We start from the raw sequence: 25,575 nt of genomic DNA, 5'->3' as shown, positions 1-25,575 counted from the left end.
AATGGAGTTACAACAGGAGTGAAGTGGGATCCCCTCTTTTAAAGAAATACAAACATTAGCAGGTCTCAGTCTTCTCATTTATACCTGTTTTACATCCCTACATCAATATAGTCAGCCATGCTGTAAATAAGAATAGAACCAGGTCCAAGGTCTGACAATCTATGATTGTAGAGGGAGCTTTGGATATTAACTGATGGGCATAACGTCCATTTAAAGAAAATACATTCCTTAATTAGCCTTGTCCGGCTGTAAATTGCCAACGATATTATTTTGTGCAATCAGTTGACACAGACCTATCAGAAAATGTTCCACTCACAAAATGTCCTCTATAAAAATAAATCTGATTATGATCGGGCCAGAAATAGGTGCATAAAATTACTGTCAAAACAACAGAATCAAAAGGATGAGTTGGCTTCCTCTCTATATTTTCCGCTCTATTTATCTTGCTCACTCCTATGTAAACTCACTATTACGAATTCTGCTAATGCCACTGTTTGCAAGAGCTAGCCTCACAATTCATGCAACCCTGTTTATACAGGTGGTACATCCTTTCACTCAGAATGGATACTACCGATCTGAGTAAAAACTACAGGAAAGGACAACATTACAAAAGGGATTCATAAAGCGAGAGTGGGATGCACAGTAAACAAGCAATTTGGCACTTGGTTGTAAAGTCAAATGGGAAAGTGTTCTTTTTAATCACCAAATAAGACAAGACAATTTCTAGACTGGAAAATGCATAACCAACGGAGTTCTGCAGAGTAATAATAAAAAAAAGACAACCACTTGGTAAGAGAAAGTGTTTTAATGGGTCCATCAGACCTCACACAGATGCCAATCCACCACTACTTGTTTTTCAAAACGTTTTTCTCTCTCTCTCTCTCTCGCTCTCTCTCTCTCGCTCTATATATATATATATATATATATATCTGGGAAGGGCTCCGCACCCAACTGATAGTCAACGGAGAACAAGTCAGTTACCATGGCACTAAAACATGCAGTAACTGCAAAATATCCTCTACTTTGTTCAGCACCCAGCAGGACTATCACCAATCTATGGGCCAAATGGGGCAGAAGCAACAAGATCCTCCTTCAGACTCAGACTATGCAACTGCAAAAGCAGTGTTAACATGATTATAATGCCAAAAACAGTCCTACACACAGAGAAACTTTGTGAATTTTATTCTCTCATTCCCTGCAGTCGGAATAACCTGTAGTTAATATTCTTACATATTGGTAATTCACATGTGTACATCTCTATCTCTCTCTCTCACACACACACCTTGCCCACTTCCCTCCACCACTCCTGTCCCAAAGGAACTACAGAATGATCTCTGTCATCTCAGTACTGGCTTCTTCAGAAAATTGCAATCAGTCACTTTATACTCTAGCACTAGTGCAAATCTGTATGTTGTTTTGCCACTGTTCAGGGACAGTCGGAATTTGGCCTTATGGCATGAGGAAATCCAACAACATCGTCCCTTCCTTTCATAACCTAGTGGGCACAGTAGTTTTGAGTGGTATGAAACAAACTTCATACTACAACGAACAAAACACCACAGCCCCAAAACACAACAGATCCCTCTGTTCCCCTCAAGGTTGCCCCTCTCTGGGAATTCTAATGCTCATTCCTTCTTTGTTTCATTTCAATTTCCAAAATATAAATTAAGTAATGAGCCAAAGGGTATCTGAAGCATAATTAGCAATGAGCTGATGGACTTATCAGCCCAGGTGAAAGTACATGACAAGCACAATATATGCCAGAGGTCACTTGAATACAATGTTTGTATGGGTCATGGGAACAATGACACAATCTGAAGAGGGGAATTCCAATCTGGAAATTTCTTAGGCTGGAACATGGCAAAGCCGAACCTATGACAAAAGCCAAGGAGCCCAATATGACAGCCAGGGGCTCCGAAGTCTATGTCTACCTTATAAATGGTGCTACTGAGTTTGTGACCAGTTAGTAACATAATTGGCCCTAACCATGGTTTGTGCCCTCAGACAACATAGTTAATATTTTTAATGACCATGGGAACTAACCAAGTGTTGCCCTTACCAGCAGCCTAGGCTGACAGATGTCTTCCTGCAACAAGGTCATAATAGTTATATTTCTTTGCAGATGAGACCTCCTGACCTCTCAGCTTTCCATGTGGCAGGACATCCCAGAATGCACCATGCTATGTATTGTTGCTCTTTGTCCACCCTCTGGCGCTTTGTCCCCTATGGATCCCCTCTTTTTAGTTCCACAGATTTTCCCAGAATGCACAAACAAAAGTAGGGAGTTTGGTAGGTGAGAGTGCACGGACATGGTCAGTGCATGTTTGTGTTGTGAAAAAAAAAAAAGCTGCTGTGTAGGAACAATTTACCCATTCTTGGAGTAACCAGGAAAGATGTGGATGTCATGACCTGGTTATAGTTTTGTGGGGTTTTTTTAAATCACAGCTGTTTGTCTAGTGCAGACAGGGCCCTAATGGCAAAAAGAGGTCTCTGCTCTCTTCAGCAAAGAATGTGGCTTGATATCGTAAGAACCACTTCACACACAATCATTCCCCACACATCTGGGAATGCTTCAGGGACAATCCTGTGTCCTTCATCTTATAGACCCATAGATTCATAGACTCTAAGGTCAGAAGGGACCATTATGATCATCTAGTCTGACCTCCCACATGATACAGGCCACAAAAGCTGACCCACCCACTCCTGGAATAATTCTCTCCCTTGACTCAGTTGTTGAAGTCCCCAAATCATGATTTAAAGACTTCAAATCGCTGAGAATCCTCCAGCAAGCGACCCCTGCCCCGTACTGCAGAGGAAGATGAAAAACCTCCAGGGTCTCTGCCAATCTACCCTGGAGGAAAATTCCTTCCCGACCCCAAATATGGCGATCAGCTGAACCCCGAGCATGCGGGCAAGATTCTCTAGCCAGAGCCTCTGGAAAAAGTTCTCTGTAGTAACTTTTAATATCCCATCATTGACCATTGTTACTAATTACCAGTGATGGCACGATATTGACCTATTGACTAAAATCACTTTATCCCATCGAACCATCCCCTCCATGAACTTATCAAGCTTAATCTTAAAGCCAGAGAGGTCTTTCGCCCCCACTGTTTCCCTCGGAAGGCTGTTCCAAAACTTCACCCCTCTGATGGTTAGAAACCTTTGTCTAATTTCAAGCCTAAACTTCCCAACTGCCAGTTTATATCCATTTGTTCTCGTGTCCACATTAGTACTGAGCTGAAATAATTCCTCTCCCTCCCTGGTATTTATCCCTCTGATATATTTAAAGAAAGCAATCATATCCCCCCTCAGCCTTCTTTTGGTTAAGGTAAACAAACCGAGCTCCTTGAGTCTCCTTTCATACGACAGATTTTCCATTCCTTGGATCATCCTAGTGATCATCATCTTCCACATGACTGAAAATAATTTAATCTGATAAAAATGTAGAACGCAGACCATCAGCAGGTGGTGTTGGAGGTTTAGCTGAAGTTGTCATTCACTCCATCCTTGTTGGTGAATTAGCATGTTAGTAAGTGATCAGGAATTAGGAAATTAATTAACTAGTCTTTAATACCAGTGCACAATAGAGAGAAAGTGGGTAAGGTAGTATCTTTTATTGGACCAACTTCTGTACCTTTCCCAGACCTGAAGACAAGCTCTGTGTAAACTCGAAAGTTTGTCTCTTCCACCTACTGAAGTTGGTCCGATAGAAGATATTACCTCACCTACTTTGTCTCTCTAATATCCTGGGACCCAACCCAGCTACAACAACACTGTAAAGTACACAGTCACACGTTGCACCACATGTGATTCAGCTTCTATTGGCTGTTCCTCTCTTAAATTGATCATTTCATAAATACTAGCTGTGTTAATCTCAGTCATATTGAAAAAAGGATTAGTAACATCACAGACTTATTTCTTTGTCAAGTTGTCTCATCCTTGTTTAGCTTGGGACAAAAAGTGCAGACAGACAACCAGAATACTGCTATTTATAATTTGTGATAACTACTGATTTGCTTGAGGTGGCCACAAAGTTAATATTCAGAAGTGAAATTCCACAACGTATGGAGAGCAGTGGGATCTGAGAGGTTTGGTTCAGACCCACCACCAGATACAATATAGTCATTGTCAATGATAGCAAAATATTTTTCGAGACTTTGAATTGCCAGTCATTATAGAAAAACCAAGAGAAGCCTTCTCTACTCCCTAGTGAAAATTCCACTCAACCCTATTTGAATCCTGCATGGTCTCTCCTGGTTTCTATTTTAGAAGCATTAACCCCAATGGCCAGTAGATCAATTGTTCTGTTCCTACGTCTAGTTGTCCACCTGGAACCAATGACAGATTTTTCACTGAAAATTTTCACGAAAGCTCTTTTCCTATTGGACAACTAATTAACATTAGACCATATTCATTAGAACAGGTCTGTTGACCTTTAGTCAATTGGCACCTCTTCAACAAAATAATAATGTACTGGAATCTGCATTCTGCTTCTTCCCTCTTTTTGTCATATGGCCCTGGATGAGATATTGGAATGATTTTACAAGAATGATTTTACTGAAGTGAACCAAGAAAGAGCAAATATATTGCATTCATATTCACCATGCAAAGAGATAGTCCAAGTAGCAAGGCAAGAGATGTTGTAGCTTGTAATAAGGTTAAATGTAACCTTGGTATAAGCAGGAACAACTTCACTGCAGTCAATGGAGCTTACATTAGGGTTGAATTTGACTCATACTTCTCAGTGGAGTACAGCATGAGGCTTATAATGAGATAGCAAAGGGATTGAGGGTGATTAACTATAAACAGAAATAAATCTTGCAGGCCAACTGCTTAACTGTGCAAACACAAAAGTGCCCTACTCAGCAAGCTTAAGTTGTTAGATCAATACAATAGCGCCCAAGACATAAGCAGATACATATTTAAAATAGACAATTGCATTGTTGATGCAAAACCATTAATTTACAGGGTTTCTGACTGAAAGACTGTAAAAACATCCATGCCTTGTACATGTAATCACTTTTATTTTGCCTGCACGTTTTTTTATATATACATCTTAATGTAAAGAAAAGCCTGTTAACTTATGTAAAAGAAGATATTGTATTTTATTTAATTAAACATAAGGGATTATTATTCTGCTTCTGAAAAAAAAATACATTCTATAATTTTTCTGTGATCATTCCAGATGAAAGTACATCTTTGAGCTTTTATTAAAGAAATATAGTAACAACAACAATATTAAGCACTTACATACCAAGATAGGGCAAAACTGGAATCTCTAATCTGAATCCCCTTGAATTATGAGGGGCTTTGGGTTCAAATCCCTAGATCCCAACCAGTCTCTGTGGTTTTGGCTCTAAGTTGAAGGGGACTGTTTTCCAGTTCTAGTTTGGATGCAGTCTAAATCTCATGAGACCAACCAAAAATGGCAGAGATATTACATGATCAGCTGATTTTATATTTCTGCCAATTTTGATTGAAATCTCATGAAAACGGCTAGACTATAACCTCACCCATAGCCCTGAATCAGTCTCAGACCGACCCCCGGAACCTCAGCCCATACCTTTTCAGATCCATATATCACTTTCTCAGCCCATCGCTACTTATGTAACACTTTATATTTCCAAAGCATTGAATAAACATTAACTAATTGAAGTTTGCTAATGAATGTCAATATTAAGGGTAAACAGAAGTCTTTATATAGATTGGCCCCAGACCCACAGATTTACATTTGCACCTACTGAAAAAACTACACAAAGCTACTTTCCAGTTCTGACTGGTTTTCTTAGTTTATATCCCTACTACATTTTATATATAGTCATTCAAAATTATGCCATTTACTGAGAAGGGTTTAATATATGTGAGGCACTGTTGCCAACTCTCACAATTTTATCATGAGTCTTTTGATATTTGGGGGTTTTAAGCTCCAGCTCTTGTAGTCATTTTATCATGTGAAAATTTCAAGTAATTAAAAAAAAATTAGTACATTTCTAGCTCTTGTGTTTGCGGAGAAAAAGCTTGTAAATGTGAACCAGAAAAGCTCAAAAACCAGAAAAAACACACACACAAAGAGACAGACCCTCAAAATTATTATTTTTTAAAATCTTGGGATACATAAGCCAATCTCATGTTTTTTTAATGCTTGGGGTTGGCAGTCCAGGTGATGAAGTGAACTAGGACTGTAACCACCTTCAGAGCCAGAAGAAGAAATTCCGCTATTCCTGCTTCCACCAGTGATTCATCAGTGTTTAAAGAAGTGGGGTTTGTTTGGAAGGTGGAAGAGTTGAGTCTACTTAACCTGATGCCCTTGCCTGGGTGTGACTAGAGAAGAAATTCAGAGACTGCCCAAACAACATCCCAGTGAAAACTTCAGTGTAGACAGCTGAGGAAGCTGTATTTTGAAGCTCTCCCAGTTTCTCTTGATGTGTGTGTCAAACAGCTATTTAAAAAATTGGGTCACAGTCCTCAGAGGTCTTAAGTTACAGGTTTGATTTAACAAAAATACACAGCACCAAAGAAAGGACTCAGTTACAAAGGAAAAATCCTATTGTACTCTACATACTCAGATTTAATTGTTTTTGTACTATTTCTTCCCTCTCTGTCCCATGCCAGGTACTCCTTAGCCAGGGTTCAATGAGACAAATACCTCTGCACAGAAAATACCAGTGCTGCTTCCTGAACAAGGAGCAAGAAGGTGCTGATTTACAGAACCACCTGCTTCTTCTCCCTAAGAAAGGCCCCTCTGGGACACCTATCATTCACCTTGGCTCAGCAGCTTAGCCCATGTTAGCTTTCCCTAAAGGATTTACTTAAGATGTAGAAGTTGTGGGACTCTCCTTGAATTGCAGTGTGATTAAAACAAGTTGTGTGTGACTTATAGAAGATGACTGGTTATCAATACTCTGACCATTCACAGTACAGTCAGAGAAATGGCATACCTAAGAAAACAGCCTGGCTCCGTTCAAATGCCCATCCTTCCCTCTGCAGGGCAGCCCACACGTAGCCACTAGAATAGCCACTTAGGCCTTGGCTACACTGGCAATTCACAGCGCTGCACTCGCTGCGCTCAGGGGTGTGAAAAAACACCCCCCCCGAGCGCAGCGAGTGCAGCGCTGTAAAGCGCCAGTGTAATCAGCGCCTGCAGCGCTGCACGCTCGCTCGCAGCACTGCAAGCTACTCCCCTCGGAGAGGTGGAGTACTTGCAGCGCTGCGAGAGCGCGCTGTGAATCCACGAGTGTAGCCAAGGCCTTACAAACTGTTGGTAGTGACTCTTCTACATCCACTGTCACTATACAAACCACTACCTGGGTTATGGACGACGATAATGCTACATAAATAATTAATAAAATACAGAGTATGAATAAAATAATAAGCCTGGCTCTGCCACTAACAACTTCTTCAACATTTAACTTCTCTTACTCCCCACTTTCCTCCCCTGTAAAATTTGGATAACATTATTTAACTACTTCACAGGGATTCTGTGGGGCTGTATTAGCTAACGTTTGTGCTGTGTTTTGAAGAGGAACCGTTCTATGCAGTGTTCAGTAGTAGCTAGCTTACCTTTCAGGGCAGCATAGAAGCTCTCTCTCTTCACTAATTGTAGGTATTACTCATACTTAGCACTTTTGTTTACTGTTTTCCCATTTTCAGAGAGACACGAATGTTTTTTTCTCTGTGACATGTATTTTTACCCCTTTACCAGGCTATTTTTGCCTGTTATTTTTCTTCTCCGATCAGGTCCTTTCCTGCCACAGCAATATTTGGGAAACTACCATTAAGGAAAGGCCCTAGCTTATTTGTTTCATAAAACTACTGGCTTGATTTATATTTAAGCAGGAACATGGTTGTTCTTTCTTATGTCCCTGGAGCCTAGATGTTTTTTCATTCTCATGACCCAAAGAGTTTTTGATGCTGCAACAATGAGATGCGTTTTTATTTAAAACCCTTTCCTTTTGCTATGTGGGCCAATTTGTTCTTTTATCTGTCATGATCTTGGCCATTTTGATTTTCTCTCTCTAGATATCAAATGACAGGGGCCTAGTTTTGATAACTAGAGAGTTAAACTGATGTAAATCCACCTGTGATGTTCTATACCTTGGGGGAGCACCCTGTAACCCCCATATTCCTAATTTATATATCATTGTGATATTGCATATAAAGCATGCCATGTAAGGTATCAGGGGATCTGCTGAAAGTCACTGTTCTATCTAAATATGTAGATCATTAGTGCATATGAAGTTATGGGAATTGCGTTGTATAGTTGTCACTAAAACATGCTGTAAGTTGGGGGAATCAGCCAGATATTAGCTCCCCAGAAACATCAAGGAAAGTAACCAATGCCAGGGCGGGTGTCAAACCACCATCAACAGCCATTGTCCAGTAAAGGAGTTACAATTCAATGATTCATCTGCATAAGGCCACACCAGGGGAATTGCTCAACCTTGCCTGGGGACTCCGCAATGCCAACCAGACATGCCTGGACCTATGTTCTCCAAGCACATGGTACTGAGGGTATAAAACAGAACACAGTGACCCTATACTTAGCCCTTTTCTCCTCCCCCCACCTACATTGCAAGCAACAAAGACACTCAGAAGACTGAAGACTCCAACAGGGGAGACTGGCCCAGGTTTGAACTATGAACTGCAATATCCAGTGGGGTGAGAAAAACCGCTTAATCTAGATGTTGCCCCGTCTAATAGGGTTGAGAGTTTAGACTGCATGCTTATATTTTATTTTGGTAACCACTCTGACTTTTTGCCTATCACTTATAATCACTTAAAATCTATCTTTTGTAGTCAATACAAACTTGTTTTACTGTTTATCTTTACCAGCGAGTTTGCCTGAAGTGTTTGGTAAATCTGCTCAGGTTTACAAAGGCTGGTGTATATCCACTTTCCATTGATGAAGTTGCGAAACACTTAATAAACTTGCACTGCTCATGACGGTATATTCCTGAGGTACAAGGCTGGGAGCTGGGGGGGATTCAGCTGGTGCCTCTCTCTCTCTCTCAGATTCATGAGTGGCTCTGGGAACATTCATGCAATCTAGCTGGGTGTGGGGCTCCAGGCGCTGTTATCACTCAGCACAACCACATGTGGAGGGGTTTGCTGCTTGGCACTAGCAAAGCATTGTGAAAGACAGCCCAGGCTGGAGAGTTAAGGGGGCACAGCGGTCCCACAGTCCCAGGCTGCACCCCGGGGATCCTGTCACACCACTGACTTCATTAGAGTTACTGCTCATATATAGTGGTATGAGGGCAGAATCATGGCCAGTTTATCTTCAGGTCATGCATAACTACTGCATACATTCATTAAAATAGAGAATTGTATCTTTTTGAGAAACAAGCTAGTAGCAGCATTTAATCTAGAGTAGGTTTTTATAAAGAATTTATCAGAAATATATTAGGAACTTGAAGCTGCGGGAACAGATGACTCTCTCATCCAACATGCATAATTATCTTCTTGGGGAAGTGTATAATTAACATTAAAATATTACAGTTTACAATTATATTAAGCACTATGACATTCTATTTTTATCTCTTTAAAAAGAAAAATTAACTTAGTTATCAGCATTACTTCTTAGAGTCTCCTCCCCATCAGGTGTGCTCCATAGTAACACTATCATTCAAGTGACGACTAATGCAAATGGCTTTTTAAAATATTACATATTTGCCTTCCGGGCAACTACAGCTGGATTGCTTTTTTAAAAAACGGAAACAGCTATTCAGCTTAATTAGTGGTTGTCAAGTTTCAATTTGCCAGCATCCTTTCCACAAAAACAGAATGACATTACTATACCTTATTCACAGCTGTGCATGAGTGCTGGAGAATGTGTCTCTCTCTAACAGTCATCAAAGCTATTAATACCCACTAAAGGTCTAGCCAGTTTAGCATTGGGAAAACTTCTGTCAGTGGAATAAACTGTACACTTCTAGAACCTTCAGGAAAGTGTACCGTTTATTCCAGTAACAGAAGTTTTCCCAGTGTCTGTTTGGCTGTATCCTGAAATCATGTTGGAGTCTAAATATCCTTTGTCCATCTGAATATCAAACCCTTTTTGCCTTTCCATCTGATGCCCAATTTAAAATCTAGGGGTCAGTCTACACTTGAAATGCTACAGTAGCACAGCTGTGCCACTGTGTCACTTCAGCATAGCCACTCACTACAGCAACAGGAGAGGGTCTCCTGCAGTGGTGAAAGTAGAAACAGGGACTTACCGGTACGGGGCTGGGTTGGGGCCGGCTCTGGCCCCTGGAAGGGGCAGGGCCTCGGGCAGAAGGGGTGGTGATGGGAGGGGTCAGAGCCAGTCCCGGCACGCCCTGTACCAGTAAGTGCCCTCCCCCTCCCCCGCCGGGGTAGCAGCGGCAGCTGGGGGCTCCGGCAGCAGTTTAAAGGGCCCAGGGCTCAGCCACCGCTACTGCCCCGGGCCCTTTAAACCACTGCTGGAGCCCCCAGCTGCCGCTGCTCCCCCAGGGATCCGGCAGCAGGGCTCCAGGGGCTATTTAAAGGGCCGGGACTCCCCGCCTCTACCACCCTGGGCCCTTTAAATAGCCGCCGGAGGGGCGGCGGGGCTCCAGCGGCTATTTAAGGGCCGGGGCCGTAGAGGCAGTGGGAGCCCCGGGCCCTTTAAATAACCCCCGGAGCCCCGCCGCTACTCCAGGGCTCTAGGGGCTATTTAAAGGGCCCAGGACTTCCCTGCTTCTACCACCCCGGCCCTTTAAATAGCCCCCGGAGCCCTGGGGTAGCGGCGGTGTGCAATATGTTTTTTTCAGCCAAGTTCCACCAGCAGTTATCCTGATGTAAATGTGTTGTAAATTCAGACTACCACTGAATTAGTGGAATTATTCTGGATTTTGGTCACTGAGTGAGTTTGGCCTTTTGTATTTATCTCTGATAGTGTTGCTCTTGAGGTCTGTTGTGTATATATATATATATATATATCCATCCATTGTGACATAAACCAATATTCACATAAACATATTAAACATGTGGAAACCAGTTAAAGAATAATAAAACCATTCTTGCACCATCCCTTCCTAAAATCAAAATCACGTCCATTCATTCATACCACATCCCTCTGGATCTATACAAAATGCCTTTTCCTGGCTGCTAGGCAACCTGAACACAGTTCTAAGTAGTAGCTGTATATGTTTGTTAAGAATGTACAAAGTTACCCCTGTGGTTTATTTATTTATTTTAAATAATGAGAAAACACCATAACCCCAAATAGAATGGCTTTCCTTTCTGATCAGTAATTAATATCTCTGGGAATACAGAACTGTTTGTCAAGAGACAAGTAATCCTGAAACACACGTACGACAAGGTTATAAATTAGCTTCTTACAAATATGCAGTAGATGAGATTCTTTCTGCCAAGCGGGATTTTTTTTAAATGCCAGTGATATAAATGAATACATTGTAACCAGCTTTTATGAACTATGTTTACAGAGAAATCCTAAAACACAAAATGGTTTATTCATTATCTTTCACCAATTCAATTCAATGCTGGAAAATTCTAATTTAAAGCAATTTATTCAACCCTTTGTACAAAACCACCTTCATAAACAAAAGCAGAATAATATGCCAGATGTGTAAAAATTACAGTGCATATAACAAAGTACGCAGAGAGGTTTTTTTTTTTTTAACTGAATTTAATTATTACATTTCTTATTCCCTCTCAGGGCAAAATATGTCATTTTGCACTCCAGTAACAGAAGTTTTACAAAGCAATTGTATCTTTAAAAGTATTGTTCATGTTTTTGTTCTTTAATATGTTTTCTCCTATTTCCAACCCAAGAGATAAAAACACTATTCACAGATCTCAAATAGGATCATTTATTAAATTCCTGACTCAAACTAGAACAGCTGTGGGGAATCCTTTTATAAGGATTGATTAGGGCCCTCCTTTATTGATCATTACACCTAACTAATCATTAAATCTTTGTGCATAAACTGTGAACTTCCTAAAACACATGCACAGAAATAAGATCTCCATCTTGCAAACACAGATCAATTTCTACTAGACATTTTAATACCAAAGCACATTAGCTAGGTTACAATAGTCTCTGACTGGCAAGCTGTTACGGTCTTTACTGATTGGCACTAGGATGACCAGACAACAAATGTGAAAAATCGGGACAGGGGGTGGGGGGGGGAGGTAATAGGAGCCTATATAAGAAAAAGACCCAAAAGTCAGGACTGTCCCTATAAAATAGGGACATCTGGTCACCCTAATTGGCACTCGGGAAAGGTGTGAAATTTTTGAAATCTTTGAAAACAGAAAAGAAAAATCAAAGAAACTACTACTAGTCTGAGTTTCCCGCCAAATTGTCCATTGTTTTGATCAATGTAAGCAAAAGGCAAACCCCATCAGCACCAAGAGGTAGTGGTTCTAGGATAATAATTCTGATCCATAGCAATAAATTATCTCTATGAGGTACACTTACTACAACTGGCTTTCTTCCTCCCCCCATGTTCTGCATGATAGCAGATAAAACTTATATAGATAGCCACTGGAGTGGCACTACAATTCCAGTCTGCCAAGGACACATCATTCAAAAGGGCTTCATGACTGTCAAACTGAAAAAGATGGTAGAGCAGAGAACATTATACGTCCCTAACAACATTGCTCCATGAAATTTGATACTCAAAGGAAACTCAAGGGGTTCTTTAAATAATTACCTCGTCCTTCTTACTGTAGGAAATAATTTTGTGTTACAACTGATCAAGTAAGAGTTGCTGTTAAGTTTCATTGGCTTTAATTTAAATAAAAAGAAAAACATTAGCATGACCTTGTCCGGAAAGCCACGAATTAAAACAGTGAAATTTCCAATGAGATTTCATTTAATCCAGAATACCACATGCCTGGCCATTGTCTATATTAGCCAAACTCAGACCCATAATCCTCTACTGGAATAGCTCCATCAGGGCCAGAAGCCTCAAGTTTCAGCAAGGCTCAGTTGGTTTTAACTATTGTGTTGTTTAACTCTCCGACAAAGCCTTACAAAGCTGCTATTAGTTCTAACCCAGTGCACCTGCACCCATGGAGAGCTGCTGGTGTAGACACATCTGTATAGTGAATGTGCTCTTTCAAGTTAAGTGATAGAATGGTGTTGATGCCCCAAATCAGTCACGGGCTACTTTCACAGATAATGAATTTAGGATGAAATTCATTCCCAGGCAGAAGGTCAGCACAAGAGCTAGGCACCATTTAAGTCCCACTTAAGACCTCAAAACAGGATTTAAGTCATGTGTAGATTTTGTGCTGGCTCTGCACAGTGATAAATTTCACCCATTGTTATCCAAAGACACTGTCAAGGTAAAAAGTCATGGGCCTGATTCTCCTCTGCCTTACGTCTCATGTAATGTTTTGCACCCACTTCACAAAGATGTAAACAACTGCACAAGATTCAAGGCACTGGAGAATCAGGTCCCACAAATTTCAAAATAAGATATCTTATTTCCTTTGTTACTAATAAACTTTGCATTACTAAAACAAAGAATTTTCCAATTATTTTTCAAGATGTAAACTGTTTACTTTTTGCCCTTCATAGTTAACAGCCGATTTCATTTTTGTTTTTAGTCAGTTTCACCCATTGTTCTGCTTCTCATGCACTAATACAAAGAAAAGCCTGACCCTGTTCCCTCATTCACATTGAGTAGTAGCTTTCTCTGCATATGGTCCCATTGAAATCAATGGGGAGTGGTACCATCAGTATTTAAACAGATTAGAGCCTAATGTAGGCTCTGTAAATCAATTTTTAAAAGAAAAGAAGCAAAATTAACACCAGGAGATACATTTATAAGAAAACAATTCCTTTCATCCACCTACGAGCACTCCGTTGCATTTTGTGCCTTGTAAGGGCTCAGATTTTGGTCTGTTAATAGCCACCACTACCATGCTTTGTTTAATGCTTACATTCAAATTACAGATTCAGGTTCATGACAAGAGCAAATGAGCTCAAAACAGGTTGAAATATTAAGTGGTTTTAAAAGGTACCTACTTAAAATCTTTGTTAAAACTCTTAAGTTATGGTTCATATTACGGATCTGTGAAAGAGATATACAAATAAAAGTACTTCACCCTGGAATTGTTAAGTACTTAATTTTTTCATTTTAAATCAACATACACTAATGTTGATACTCTAATATTACAAATCCTACTATTTTAGTGACTTCTCTCTGAAAAAATCAACATAGTATATTATCTCTTTTCAAGTTTAAGGCTTTTCCAGAAAACTTCAAACATATTTATTTAAAACTTTTGATTAATTCTAAATTTTATTTAGAATGTTCTTGATAAACTTCACATAACTTTAAGTTTGCCTTCCTTTTACAAACTTCATTAACAGCAGGGACATGATGTCCTGTAATAAAGTCAAACACAGGAGGAGAAACATGTTTAATTTGGTAATGGCTTTAAACTCTGACATATCCTCATAACCCAAATACTAAATCAAATAATTTCACAGCTAGATCTGTGCCAACCTATATATCAGTTTTATTTTATTACCAGAATCTAGCAACATGGCAAAGATTGTATTGCTATTAAATCTGTTGTACCTTGCAGCTGGATACATAAGAGATCAAATTAACTCTATATTTACTATGGAAAATGCTTTAGTTAAAAAAAATCCTCTGATTAGATGCCCACTCTCAAATCAGGACAGCAGCAGTTCAGAATGATGTGCTTTGTACAGTGGTATATTTTAATCTAGAAACTAAAGGATTAGTTATGAATCCATCGCATATGGATTAATTAGAACACTGTGTATCTGCCATTTTTCTATTGGCTAGAAATGTCTGGAAAATGACAACACATTGTTTCAACTAACCTTATATCCAGTGCCTCTGTTTAATTAGTCTGGAGACAAAGCTATACAGAGAACCATTTTAAGCTGCTGCAGCTGGCTCTCTGAAATTTGGTTTGATAGCTGCCCTTCTCTCTCCGTTTGATATCTTTTTCACGTGTTTAATACAAATGGGAGTATTTTGCTAGGGAATTCCAAGTGGGTGCTTTCTAATTCTTCAAAACACAAAAGCCTGAGCACAGCTTTCCAACACAGTTTGAATGCAAATTTTCTGGGGTATCTGAAAGGTTAAACACTATCAGGGTCAATTTTGCTGCATAAATGAATTTGAAGTCATCTGTCACATGTAATAAAAAAATGTTTCTAAAACATTTGCACTTCATAAAAGAAACATGATGAACTCATAGCATGGTTACTTAGTTGTAGCCCTGTGCTGTACTCTGTAGTTCAGCAATATATCTAAGATTCCTGACTTGACAGTGAAATTCTGGCTCATTGCAGAAATTATATGACTGGCTTTTTGTATGAATCTCTCCTTCTAGTTGAGATTTGATGTGGTTTCACCAGAGCTGGCTTTTAGCACCCTTTAACAGAGTGGCACCCACCTCTTGCAAGTGCCCTCTGGCCATGTGCATGTGCCTGTACTCTCTTTCAGTTTATGGTGACCCTGTCAGCGGTTTCAATGACTCAGCCCTCCAGCTGAGTCCCACACAATCTGTAGGTAATACAAACAAAACAAACCCCTTCCCAGACAATCCAACAGAGACCCATCGCAAGGCCTCTCAGTCTTTATACAGTCCCCGGCCTGGTATTGGAGCTGTACCCCCAGGCCGCCTTCTCTGGAGGCAATGGTTTTGCCCACTCAGACTTTCTGGCCCCAGTTCTCCAGCTGGGCCACTAACAGTTCAGGACCCCTTCCAGTGGTGTGTCAAATATTCAGGCCACTTCCCCAGTGGCTAATGGCCGCTTCCCGCGCAGTCTCTCTAGGCCGCTTGGATTGCTTCTCTACTGCCCTTTTTCTGTGACAAGTGTGATAAGTAAGACTACGATTTAGTCATGGGTATTTTTAGTAAAAAAAGAAGTCATGGACAGGTCATGGGCAATAAACAAAAATTGATGGCCTGTGACTGGGCCATGACTTTTACTAAAAATAGCCCTGACTAAATCTTGGGGGGGGGGGGGGGAGAACTGGGAAGCTGCTGCTGGGGGTGGGAACCAGAGGGCCAGCAACCCCGGCTGCTGGGAGGGCGCCCCCAGGACCGCTGCTCAGGCAGCCGCACCGGCCGTTGCTCAGGGGAACCCTGGGGCCAGCCACACCGGCCGCTGTAGAAGTCGTGGATATTGCAGAAAGTCACAGAATTCATGACTTCCGCGACCTCCATGACAGACACGAAGCCCTAGTGATAGGACCCAGAGGCCTCCAGCAGGGAGCCTCTGAGCCTGGTATACCATATCACACACCCTCACTCCCTGTAGCTATGTGTGGGAGGACCCTCAGTAGTTGGAGTGAATTCACCTGTTTCTGCCCAGCAGTGCAATATTGCAGGAAGATGCAAATATATTTGGTGGATATAAGCTGATCAGATTTAATGTCTCCAAGTGTGGGGAAAAGATACAATCACACAAAACCCCATGAATAATAAACCTAGAATAATCCAGGATTTACTTTCAAAAAGCCAAATGCTTCAAATTATTTTGTTCTTAGCATTTATGATTACTTTTTCTGATATATCTTCGCTCAGGTTTAAATAAAATATTTGGCAAGTGCCAGCACTTACCCAGATCTGCAGTTTCACCCGCTTGTCATTCCTGTAAACAGTTTTCACTTTGAAGTCAATTCCGACTGTGCTAACAAAAGCTGGTGTGAAAGTGTCATCGACGTATCTGAAGAGGAAGGACGTTTTGCCCACACTGCTGTTGCCAATGATCAGGAGTTTGAACATATAATCGAAATTTTGGTCTGAAGCATCATTGTGTCTGTATCTGGCATCTGTTACTGAAGCCATCTAAGAAAATGACAATGACACAGAGCAAATTTAAGAGTAGTTTAGTGTTAACTGTCCTCAACTCAGCACCTCATACTTAACATGTATCCCTTCTTTCTGAGGCATTTTATTTAAGTAGGGAAAAATACACTTTGAAATCATCTATGTGGAGCCTAATTTTTAGCTCCCATCATGTACCAGTGCATGTAGAGACCGCTCTAGCCCACTGCTGGGGGCCTTAATCAGGAATATTTGGAGGGGGCTTCCCCACACACAACACATACTAAAAAAGCAAACAGGGGGCCCCAAGCAATTGCTTAATCTTCCTATGCATAGCACCAACACTGAGAGCATGTGTAATTGTCAAGCCCAGGCCATAAATGTGATGCACAGATCTGGATTCATCAAAGGGATAAATTGGTGATTTTAGGTTTTTCAACTATTAACAGAGAAACAGCATTCTTACTCAAAATTACAGAGTACTTCAATAAGCTGCTGAGAACTGAAATCTCTATTACAATGCACTAGCTTGGCAGCTGGGACAATTCATTTAGGCAGCCACGGTGGGTAGGTAAACAGAAATAGTTTCATTAACGACTACAAGAGAAAACTAGAATTTCCTAAATACCAAACTGTGCTAGCTGTGCTGGTTGTCTATCACTAGAGAGGATCTTTTAAAGTTTCCTACAAATATTGGGGGGGGAGGGGGAAGTCTCACTAAGTCCATCCATTATTTATCCACGTTCAAAATAGTAATTAATATAAATGGCATCTGTGTGGAATGGAATAGCTTAGAGGAACTGTCCATGGCATTTATTTATTTATTATTTATTGTGACAGATTATACTACCCCTTTGGGTAGAGGTCAGGGGCGGCTCTATGTTTTGTGTTGCCCCAAGCACGGTAGTCAGGCGGCTTTTGGCGGTGCGCCTGCGGGAGGTTCGCTGGTCATGCGGATTCGGCGGTGCGCCTGCGGGAGGTCCGCTGGTCACGCGGATTCGGTGGCATGCCTGCGGGAGGTCCGCCGCTGCCGTGCCATCAGCGTCCCTGCCACCGAATTGCCACCGAAGCCACGGGACCAGCGGACCTCCCACAGGCATGCCGCCGAAAGCCACCTGCCTGCCGCCCTCACAGCGACCGGCAGGCCACCCCCCGCGGCTTGCCACCCCAGGCACGCACTTGCTGCGCTGGAGCCGCCCCTGGTAGAGGGATACTGGCCCCGGGGCCAACTGAGAACAGTTACTTAAAACCCCCTCCTTCTCCCGTGCTCCTTGGTAGGATTTAGTGACCATGCAGAAAAAGTTTAAATTATCTGAAAAGTCAAGGTAGCTGGAACTCATCAGGCAACCATAGCTCACTGCTGTAACTTACAAGGCAGGAAAAGAGACACAAGGTGGGAAAGGTAATACCTTCTATTAGACCAGCTTCTGCTGGTGAGAGCGAGCTCTCGAGCTTATACAGAGCTCTTCTTCAGGTCTCCTGGGACTAACACAGCTACATCACCACTGCCTAAGGCAGGAAAAAACAAGCAGGGGCTGCTCTGACCAGAGAAGGAGACTGTGGAAGCTCAGTCAGAAGAGAGGTTTCTGTTTATCTTTTCATTGCTGCTCATGGGCGTAGACAACTAGGGATGTGGGCCAGGCTTTAGCCTCTCCAAAAATTTAAGGACTGCATCAATAAAGGAAACATTGACTTTGGAACAGAAGTTTGTCCGCTTTTGATAAAGTGAGATAAACAAATGTAGTCATGTATCAGAGAGTAGCCGTGTTAGTCTGGATCTGTAAAAGCAGCAAAGAGTCCTATGGTACCTTATAGACTAGCAGACGTATTGGAGCATGAGCTTTCGTGGGTGAATACCCACTTCGTCGGATGCATGTCTATAAAGTGCCACAGGACTCTTTGCTGCTTTTACAAATGTAGTCATGGTGCAAAACTACTCATTAAAGCAATGTTCAACAGTTATTACAGCCACCACCTCCCAAATAAAAAAAAGTTGTCTATGTCCCTGCTGTTTGTATCCTGGTAGGGGAACATTTTCATTTATGGATGGTATTTGTCACTGAGAGGAGAGGCCTGAGGGCCTGGAGTAGTTTGCCCTGTGACAGATACATGAAGTATTTCATTTCCAGACCACTGGTTCAAGTCTAGCCTGGGGCAACAGTGACTGGCAGTCGATGACTGTTCAGTGGTTTATGTGAAATGAGACAGGCTGAGAGCAGTTCTGTGTGGAAAGCAACAGAGGGTCCTGTGGCACCTTTGAGACTAACAGAAGTACTGGGAGCATAAGCTTTCATGGGTAAGAACCTCACTTCTTCAGATGCAAGTAATGGAAATCTCCAGAGGCAGGTATATATCAGTGTGGAGATAACGAGGTTAGTTCAATCAGGGAGGGTGAGGTGCTCTGCTAGCAGTTGAGGTGTGAACACCAAGGGAGGAGAAACTGTTTCTGTAGTTGGACAGCCATTCACAGTCTTTGTTTAATCCTGATCTGATGGTGTCAAATTTGCAAATGAACTGGAGCTCAGCAGTTTCTCTTTGGAGTCTGGTCCTGAAGTTTTTTTGCTGTAAGATGGCAACCTTTACATCTGCTATTGTGTGGCCAGGGAGGTTGAAGTGTTCTCCTACAGGTTTTTGTATATTGCCATTCCTGATATCTGACTTGTGTCCATTTATCCTCTTGCGTAGTGACTGTCCAGTTTGGCCAATGTACATAGCAGAGGGGCATTGCTGGCATATGATGGCATATATAACATTGGTGGACGTGCAGGTGAATGAGCCGGTGATGTTGTAGCTGATCTGGTTAGGTCCAGTGATGGTGTTGCTGGTGTAGATATGTGGGCAGAGTTGGCATCGAGGTTTGTTGCATGGGTTGGTTCCTGAGTTAGAGTTGTTATGATGCGGTGCGTGGTTGCTGGTGAGAATATGCTTAAGGTTGGCAGGTTGTCTGTGGGCGAGGACTGGCCTGCCTCCCAAGGTCTGTGAAAGTGAGGGATCATTGTCCAGGATGGATTGTAGATCACTGATGATGCGTTGGAGAGGTTTAAGCTGAGGACTGTAGGTGATGGCCAGTGGAGTTCTGTTGGTTTCTCTTCTGGGCCTGTCTTGTAGCAGGAGGCTTCTGGGTACACGTCTGGCTCTGTTGATTTGTTTCTTTATTTCCTTGTGTGGGTATCGTAGTTTTGAGAATGCTTGGTGAAGATCTTGTAGGTGTTGGTCTCTGTCTGAGGGGTTGGAGCAGATGCGATTGTACCTCAGTGCTTGGCTGTAGACAATGGATCGTGTGGTGTGACCGGGGTGGAAGCTGGAGGCATGAAGGTAGGCGTAGCGGTCGGTGGGTTTTCGGTATAGGGTGGTGTTAATGTGGCCATCGCTTATTTGTACGGTGGTGTCCAGGAAGTGGACCTCCCGTGTAGATTGGTCCAGGCTGAGGTTGATGGTGGGGTGGAAGCTGTTGAAAGCATGGTGGAATTCTTCCAGGGCCTCCTTCCCATGGGTCCAGATGATGAAGATGTCATCAATATAGCGTAGGTAGAGAAGGGGCATGAGTGGACGGGAGCTGAGGAAGCGTTGTTCCAGGTCAGCCATAAAAATGTTGGCATATTGTGGGGCCATGCGGGTGCCCATAGCGGTGCCACTGGTCTGGAGGTATATATTGTCACCAAATTTGAAATAATTGTGCGTGAGGATAAAGTCACAGAGCTCAGCAATAAGTTGTGCTGTGTCATCATCAGGGATACTGTTCCTGACAGCTTGTATTCCATCTGTATGTGGGATGTTTGTGTAGAGAGCCTCTACATCCATGGTGGCTAGGATGGTGTTTTCTGGGAGGTCACCAATGCATTGTAGTTTCCTCAGGAAATCTGTGGTGTCACGGAGATAGCTGGGAGTGCTGGTGGCGTAGGGTCTGAGTAGGGAGTCCACATATCCAGACAGTCCTTCAGTGAGAGTGCCAATGCCCGAGATGATGGGGCGTCCAGGATTTCCAGGTTTGTGGATCTTAGGTAGTATGAGTGGAGGCAGCTGTCTTCTAACAGCCCTCTTCTTGTTGGCAGGATCAGAGGTCAAGATCTGAATGGGCCTACAGACAGAACTCCCCACTCATCCCAGAAAGTTATTCTATCCCATTTCTGAGCACATAGTCGAAAGCACAAATTGTCTTTGGGAGTGAGACCCCCGGGAGGGGGTGTTCTATTTTTTTAACCTGTCACAGGGTATCCAATGGTCACTATCATGCTGCCTTCCCCTTCTATTACTCTGTTTATCCACTGCTAAAGGGAGCCTGCTGCCAGTAAAGGAAGCAGTGACAGGAGCTAGGTGTAGTGCACTAAACTCTCCCTACCCTCAAGACTCACAACTCCCCTAAAACCCATTATACCCTGGTGCCTAGCAGAGAGAAGGAAGGAGAGAGCCAAGACTGGTACAGGGAGCTTAGGGCCAGAAGGGGCCATTAGATATCTGTTCTGACCTTCTGTCTATTACATTTAATCCAGTTACCCCTGTAACCCTGATTCCTTAAGTCCCTTTGAGTCCAGTGGTTGGACTAGAGTCACGGCCTCTCTTTCAAATATCCCACTTTTCAAGAGAAAAGTCACTCACTTTAGTCCCACAGTTCCCTACTTTCTATTCACCTTTGGTGTCCCCTTACATTTATTGTGGAAAGTTATTGACACCACAACTAAAGAATCATTGCACTGAAGTGATAGAACGGACTGTTTACTCTCATGGAGTGAATCCCATGGCATTTTATCATTCTTCAAGCAGGAAGGTATGTTCCCACTCTTTTGGAACTTGGTCACACATTGCTACCCACATTTGGGCCCAGGAAAGTTGAGTGCTATGGAGCAGAGGAATCCTATCCAGTACTTGATCTAAGGCCTCATCTACATACAGAATTGCACCAGTTTTACTAAAATCCACTTAAAACCAATTTCATTAAACTGGTACACAAACCCATCCATTTAAACCAGGATTTTATCAAATTCTTATGGAATTAGGAAAACCAAAATAAGCCTAGTTTAGACCAAAGTAAGTGTCCATGCAAGGGTTTGCATCAGTTTAATTAAATTAGTTTAAAATCATATCTTTAGTTAAACTAATGCAACCTGGACTACAAGGCCTACCTGTTTTACAGACTATCCAATGTGTACAGTTTATTCTAGAGCACCTAAAGCAACAGTTAAACACTCAGTAACATCGCTGCCTGCAGCAAAAACTTCTGCACAATTACCCTAGGCGAGGCTGAGATTCTGTCCATTTTATATATTTTTATTTTAATATTAAATGAGGCTAAGATCCTTTGCAAACTCACCAACAAGATACAGTATGAATTTTCTTCTCACCAGCATAACAGGAAAATATTCTTTTATTCATGACTTTTGGACCAGAGTAGGAATTTTAAAGCAAACCTTCAAACTAGCTGCTCACTCATACACATACACATGCATAGCCCCAATTTCTGATACTGTATTGGAAATCTGGTCATTTATTACACAGCTAAGAAGACCCACCAATTTCTCTGTCTTAATCAATGTGTACTATCCCCATGATGGAAGGAAGTCAGAGGCTTCACATTTAAAAGTACCTACTCTTCTTGATACACGTATCACCACCAGTGCTAATGGGAACATGTGCTGATGGGAAGGAGATCATTTTCTTCATTTCGTATTCACCCAGAGAGAGACAAGGTGGGTGAGGTAATATATTCTATTTATTCACCCATACGCACCAGCTTCATCACCATCATCACTGAAAGCCTGGTCATTTCTAGAATTACAGTTAGACTTCAATAGAAAGTGACCCACTGGTTAAATCTCAATCAGTCTTTTCTGTATATCACCATCTTTGTGGAATCCATTCACTAAATCCAACCTGGTTTTTAATATGAAGTACTGCTGCTATCCTTGGACCCACAGATTGCTATAATCAAGAGGGCAAACGGCTACAAATGCTTCTTTCAAATCTCTGTTAAAAAAGCAATTACAGAATGTGACTGGCCAGTATAGCTTTCAATTGAAGCAGTTTAAAAAATAAAAAGTGAGTGATTCTTGGAAAGAACATTCTGCTGTTTTCACAGAAGAGCAACTCTAGATGGGTCGTACAGAGATTTTGAAGCACTCAAGATCCACAGCAATCACAAGAGGAGTTAAAAGTCACGGCAGTATCAGGAGGTCACAGTTTCAAAAGCTCTTTCAAGTTCAATTTTCTTGCTTGAACTTTCTCCCCCACCCTCCCCCCGGGTGACAGTTTGGGAAATCTCTCTTTGTACAACTTACACATTCTGTTTGGTATTACGGACTCTCTATATGTATGGGGGCGGGGTCATTAAACCTTGATGGTTTTCTCTTCAAATGGAGGTACCCTATGTCAATGAGCTAGCTAGCACTCAGAAAAAAGGGGACTTGCAGATATGGGGGTGATTAAAGAATCCCCACTCTTTTCAGATCACTGTAAACACTGACTGAAAGGGTCAAAGAGACGGTACTCCATGGTCCAGAGAAGAAGCCAAACGCTACAGAGGTTATGTGGAGACAGGAGAGAATCCTACCACCTCAGAGCAGTGTTTCTCAACCTTTTTGATACTCGTGACCAGCTTGCTGTCTTCCTAAACTGTGTCAGGCAGATCTCAGGGACCGGTGCCTGTCCACGGGCCGGTCATTGAGAAAGATTGCCTTAGAGGACTTTGATTAAATCATAGGAACAGAGGACACAGGACTGAAAGAGGCCTTCTGGGTTACTGAGTCCTGTCCCCAGATATCGCAGGGAATCCTGCCCTCTAATCCCATCCAGAAATTTATCAAGCTCCAGCTTAAAACTAGATAGGCTGTTTGCCCTATTGGAAGGCTGTTGCAGAACTTCACTCCTCTAGTGGTTAGAAGAAGGTTTCTAATTACCAGCTTAAATTGCTTCATAGCCAGTTTATACCCATTTGTTGTTGTGCCGTTTCTCAAATCCCAAAGAACACACAGGAGTGGTGAGGAATCTCAGGCAGGGAATGGTGTACGAGCATCAGAGCATGGCTGCAACATAACCACCATTGCTGGCCAACTGTGGCACTCCTGGTGCTCCCTGCCTCAGTTTCCTTCCCCAAGATGGGTCTCCTCAGTTCTCCACACACCAGTACATGCTGGAGATGTGGTTTAGCCCTCTGGCCAAGTCACAAACAAAACTTAACCCCTTCTGGGGTTGCAAAAGTCCAACTAAGAAGTCCCAACAAACAAAAAGGTTTTTCTGCTCTTTGGGGCTTCTCTTCAGTCTGCCCTCTGGGCCCTGTTCCCAGCCACTTTCTGGGCTACCTTTGAGAGTCCTTCTAGCTCTGGGACAGAGCATTCATCCCCCAGTCTGGTTCCTCTAGAGTACCACTCTCCGTCCCTCCTGTACTCTGTTCCTTGTGTCTTTCCTGGCTCTGGTATAGAGCACTGGGCCCCAAAGCTGGTTCCCCTGGAATACCTGGCCTCCTGCAGACCCTAGCTCAAGGCCTTCCATTGCTTTTTACAGATTCAGACTAACACGGCTACCCCTCTGATACTTGATACCATATACCGTTGCTTTTATAGATTTTTTCCCCTAGGAAAAAATGTTTCAGTGCTCTTAGAAAAAGGAAAACAATAGTCGTAAGAATAGGACAAATCCTGAAGTATTTACTTGCTTGAGTGGAAGTTTGAGTAAGAACTTTGGGATTTCATTCAAAATTAAAAATAAAATGCCCCCAGATCAGCATTCATGAGCATTGTAAAACCAGTGTGCATGATAGAAAAATATAAGAAGATAAAGAGATTGTTTTCATACTTCCAAGGGAGAGTTGCAAACAGAGGGAGAGGAAGGAGAATATTTTTTTTAAATTATGCAAAGATCCTTGGACTGTCTCCTTAACTCTTAATATCCTTGTTTTTGTCAGCTTGTATGTAATTTTAATTGGTTTAACTTTCAGTGTTAACATTTAATAAGTAAATCAGGATGACATTGGTATCAAAGTTGATATCAAAGATGTATTATCTCTTTTTGCTTGTGATTCACAAGTCCTATAGCAAGCTGATACAGTGATAAGTGGTGGAGATATCATCTAGTCATTTAATTGTAGTTGAGTCAGTTAATTGTAGTAAACATAACATCTTGTTCGGAATGCTAAGGTAGATTCAACATGGTGAGAACCATAGATAAAAGATGCATTAAAGCATTTCAAATTCAATCATTAGGTTTCATTGCACCCATCTGCTACCAGAAAATATAATTGGAAACTTGATTCATTGACCTTTAACTGTCATTTTGGACTATGGTTTTTAAACCCATATTTTCAAGTCAGAGTTAATTTGATAAGAGCAATGCCCACTACATTTTAATGCAATTATTTTTTGTGCAATTTTAACAAAAAAATATAATCAGGTTTTAATGGTCTGTTGTATATTCTGCTAATCCAGTCAAAGTAGTTATTTAATACTTTATGTGGTTAAAAGCAACTAATGTTCAACTTCATTAAGGCCTCTGTTAAATAGGAGGCTTGCTGAACTTTTTACTGTTATTTTATGCACAAACTACTACCTCTTATTAATTATTTCCAGGGGTCCATGTTACACTAAAATTATACTTACAAGCTCCAATCACACCAAGATTATATAGCATGACACAGAGGCTAAATAAGCACTGAAATTACATAGCGCTTCAGGTATTCATTCCTAAAGCATGCTTAGTTTCATAACCTTTCTTGTATTTTTCCTGGCACAGATTCTGTCTCATACAGGGGGGATAGTACACACATATCCCCTAGCACTTCTCCTACATGTGTGG

General features: G+C 41.8%; 1 protein-coding gene across 3 annotated transcripts in view; it reads right to left on the bottom strand.

The window, feature by feature from the left end:
- Window positions 1-25,575, bottom strand: part of RAB3B (RAB3B, member RAS oncogene family) — a 148,586-nt gene that overhangs the window by 102,071 nt on the left and 20,940 nt on the right. For all 3 annotated transcript variants that reach the window (XM_034780026.1, XM_034780023.1, XM_034780024.1), the window contains one exon: window positions 16,588-16,815. In XM_034780026.1, coding sequence (XP_034635917.1) covers window positions 16,588-16,815 — 228 coding nt within the window. The remainder of the gene's footprint in view (window positions 1-16,587; window positions 16,816-25,575) is intronic.

This window comes from Trachemys scripta, chromosome 8, assembly GCF_013100865.1.
Source record: "Trachemys scripta elegans isolate TJP31775 chromosome 8, CAS_Tse_1.0, whole genome shotgun sequence".
NCBI lineage: Eukaryota > Metazoa > Chordata > Testudines > Emydidae > Trachemys > Trachemys scripta.
This window is presented reverse-complemented; position numbering and strand designations above follow the sequence as displayed.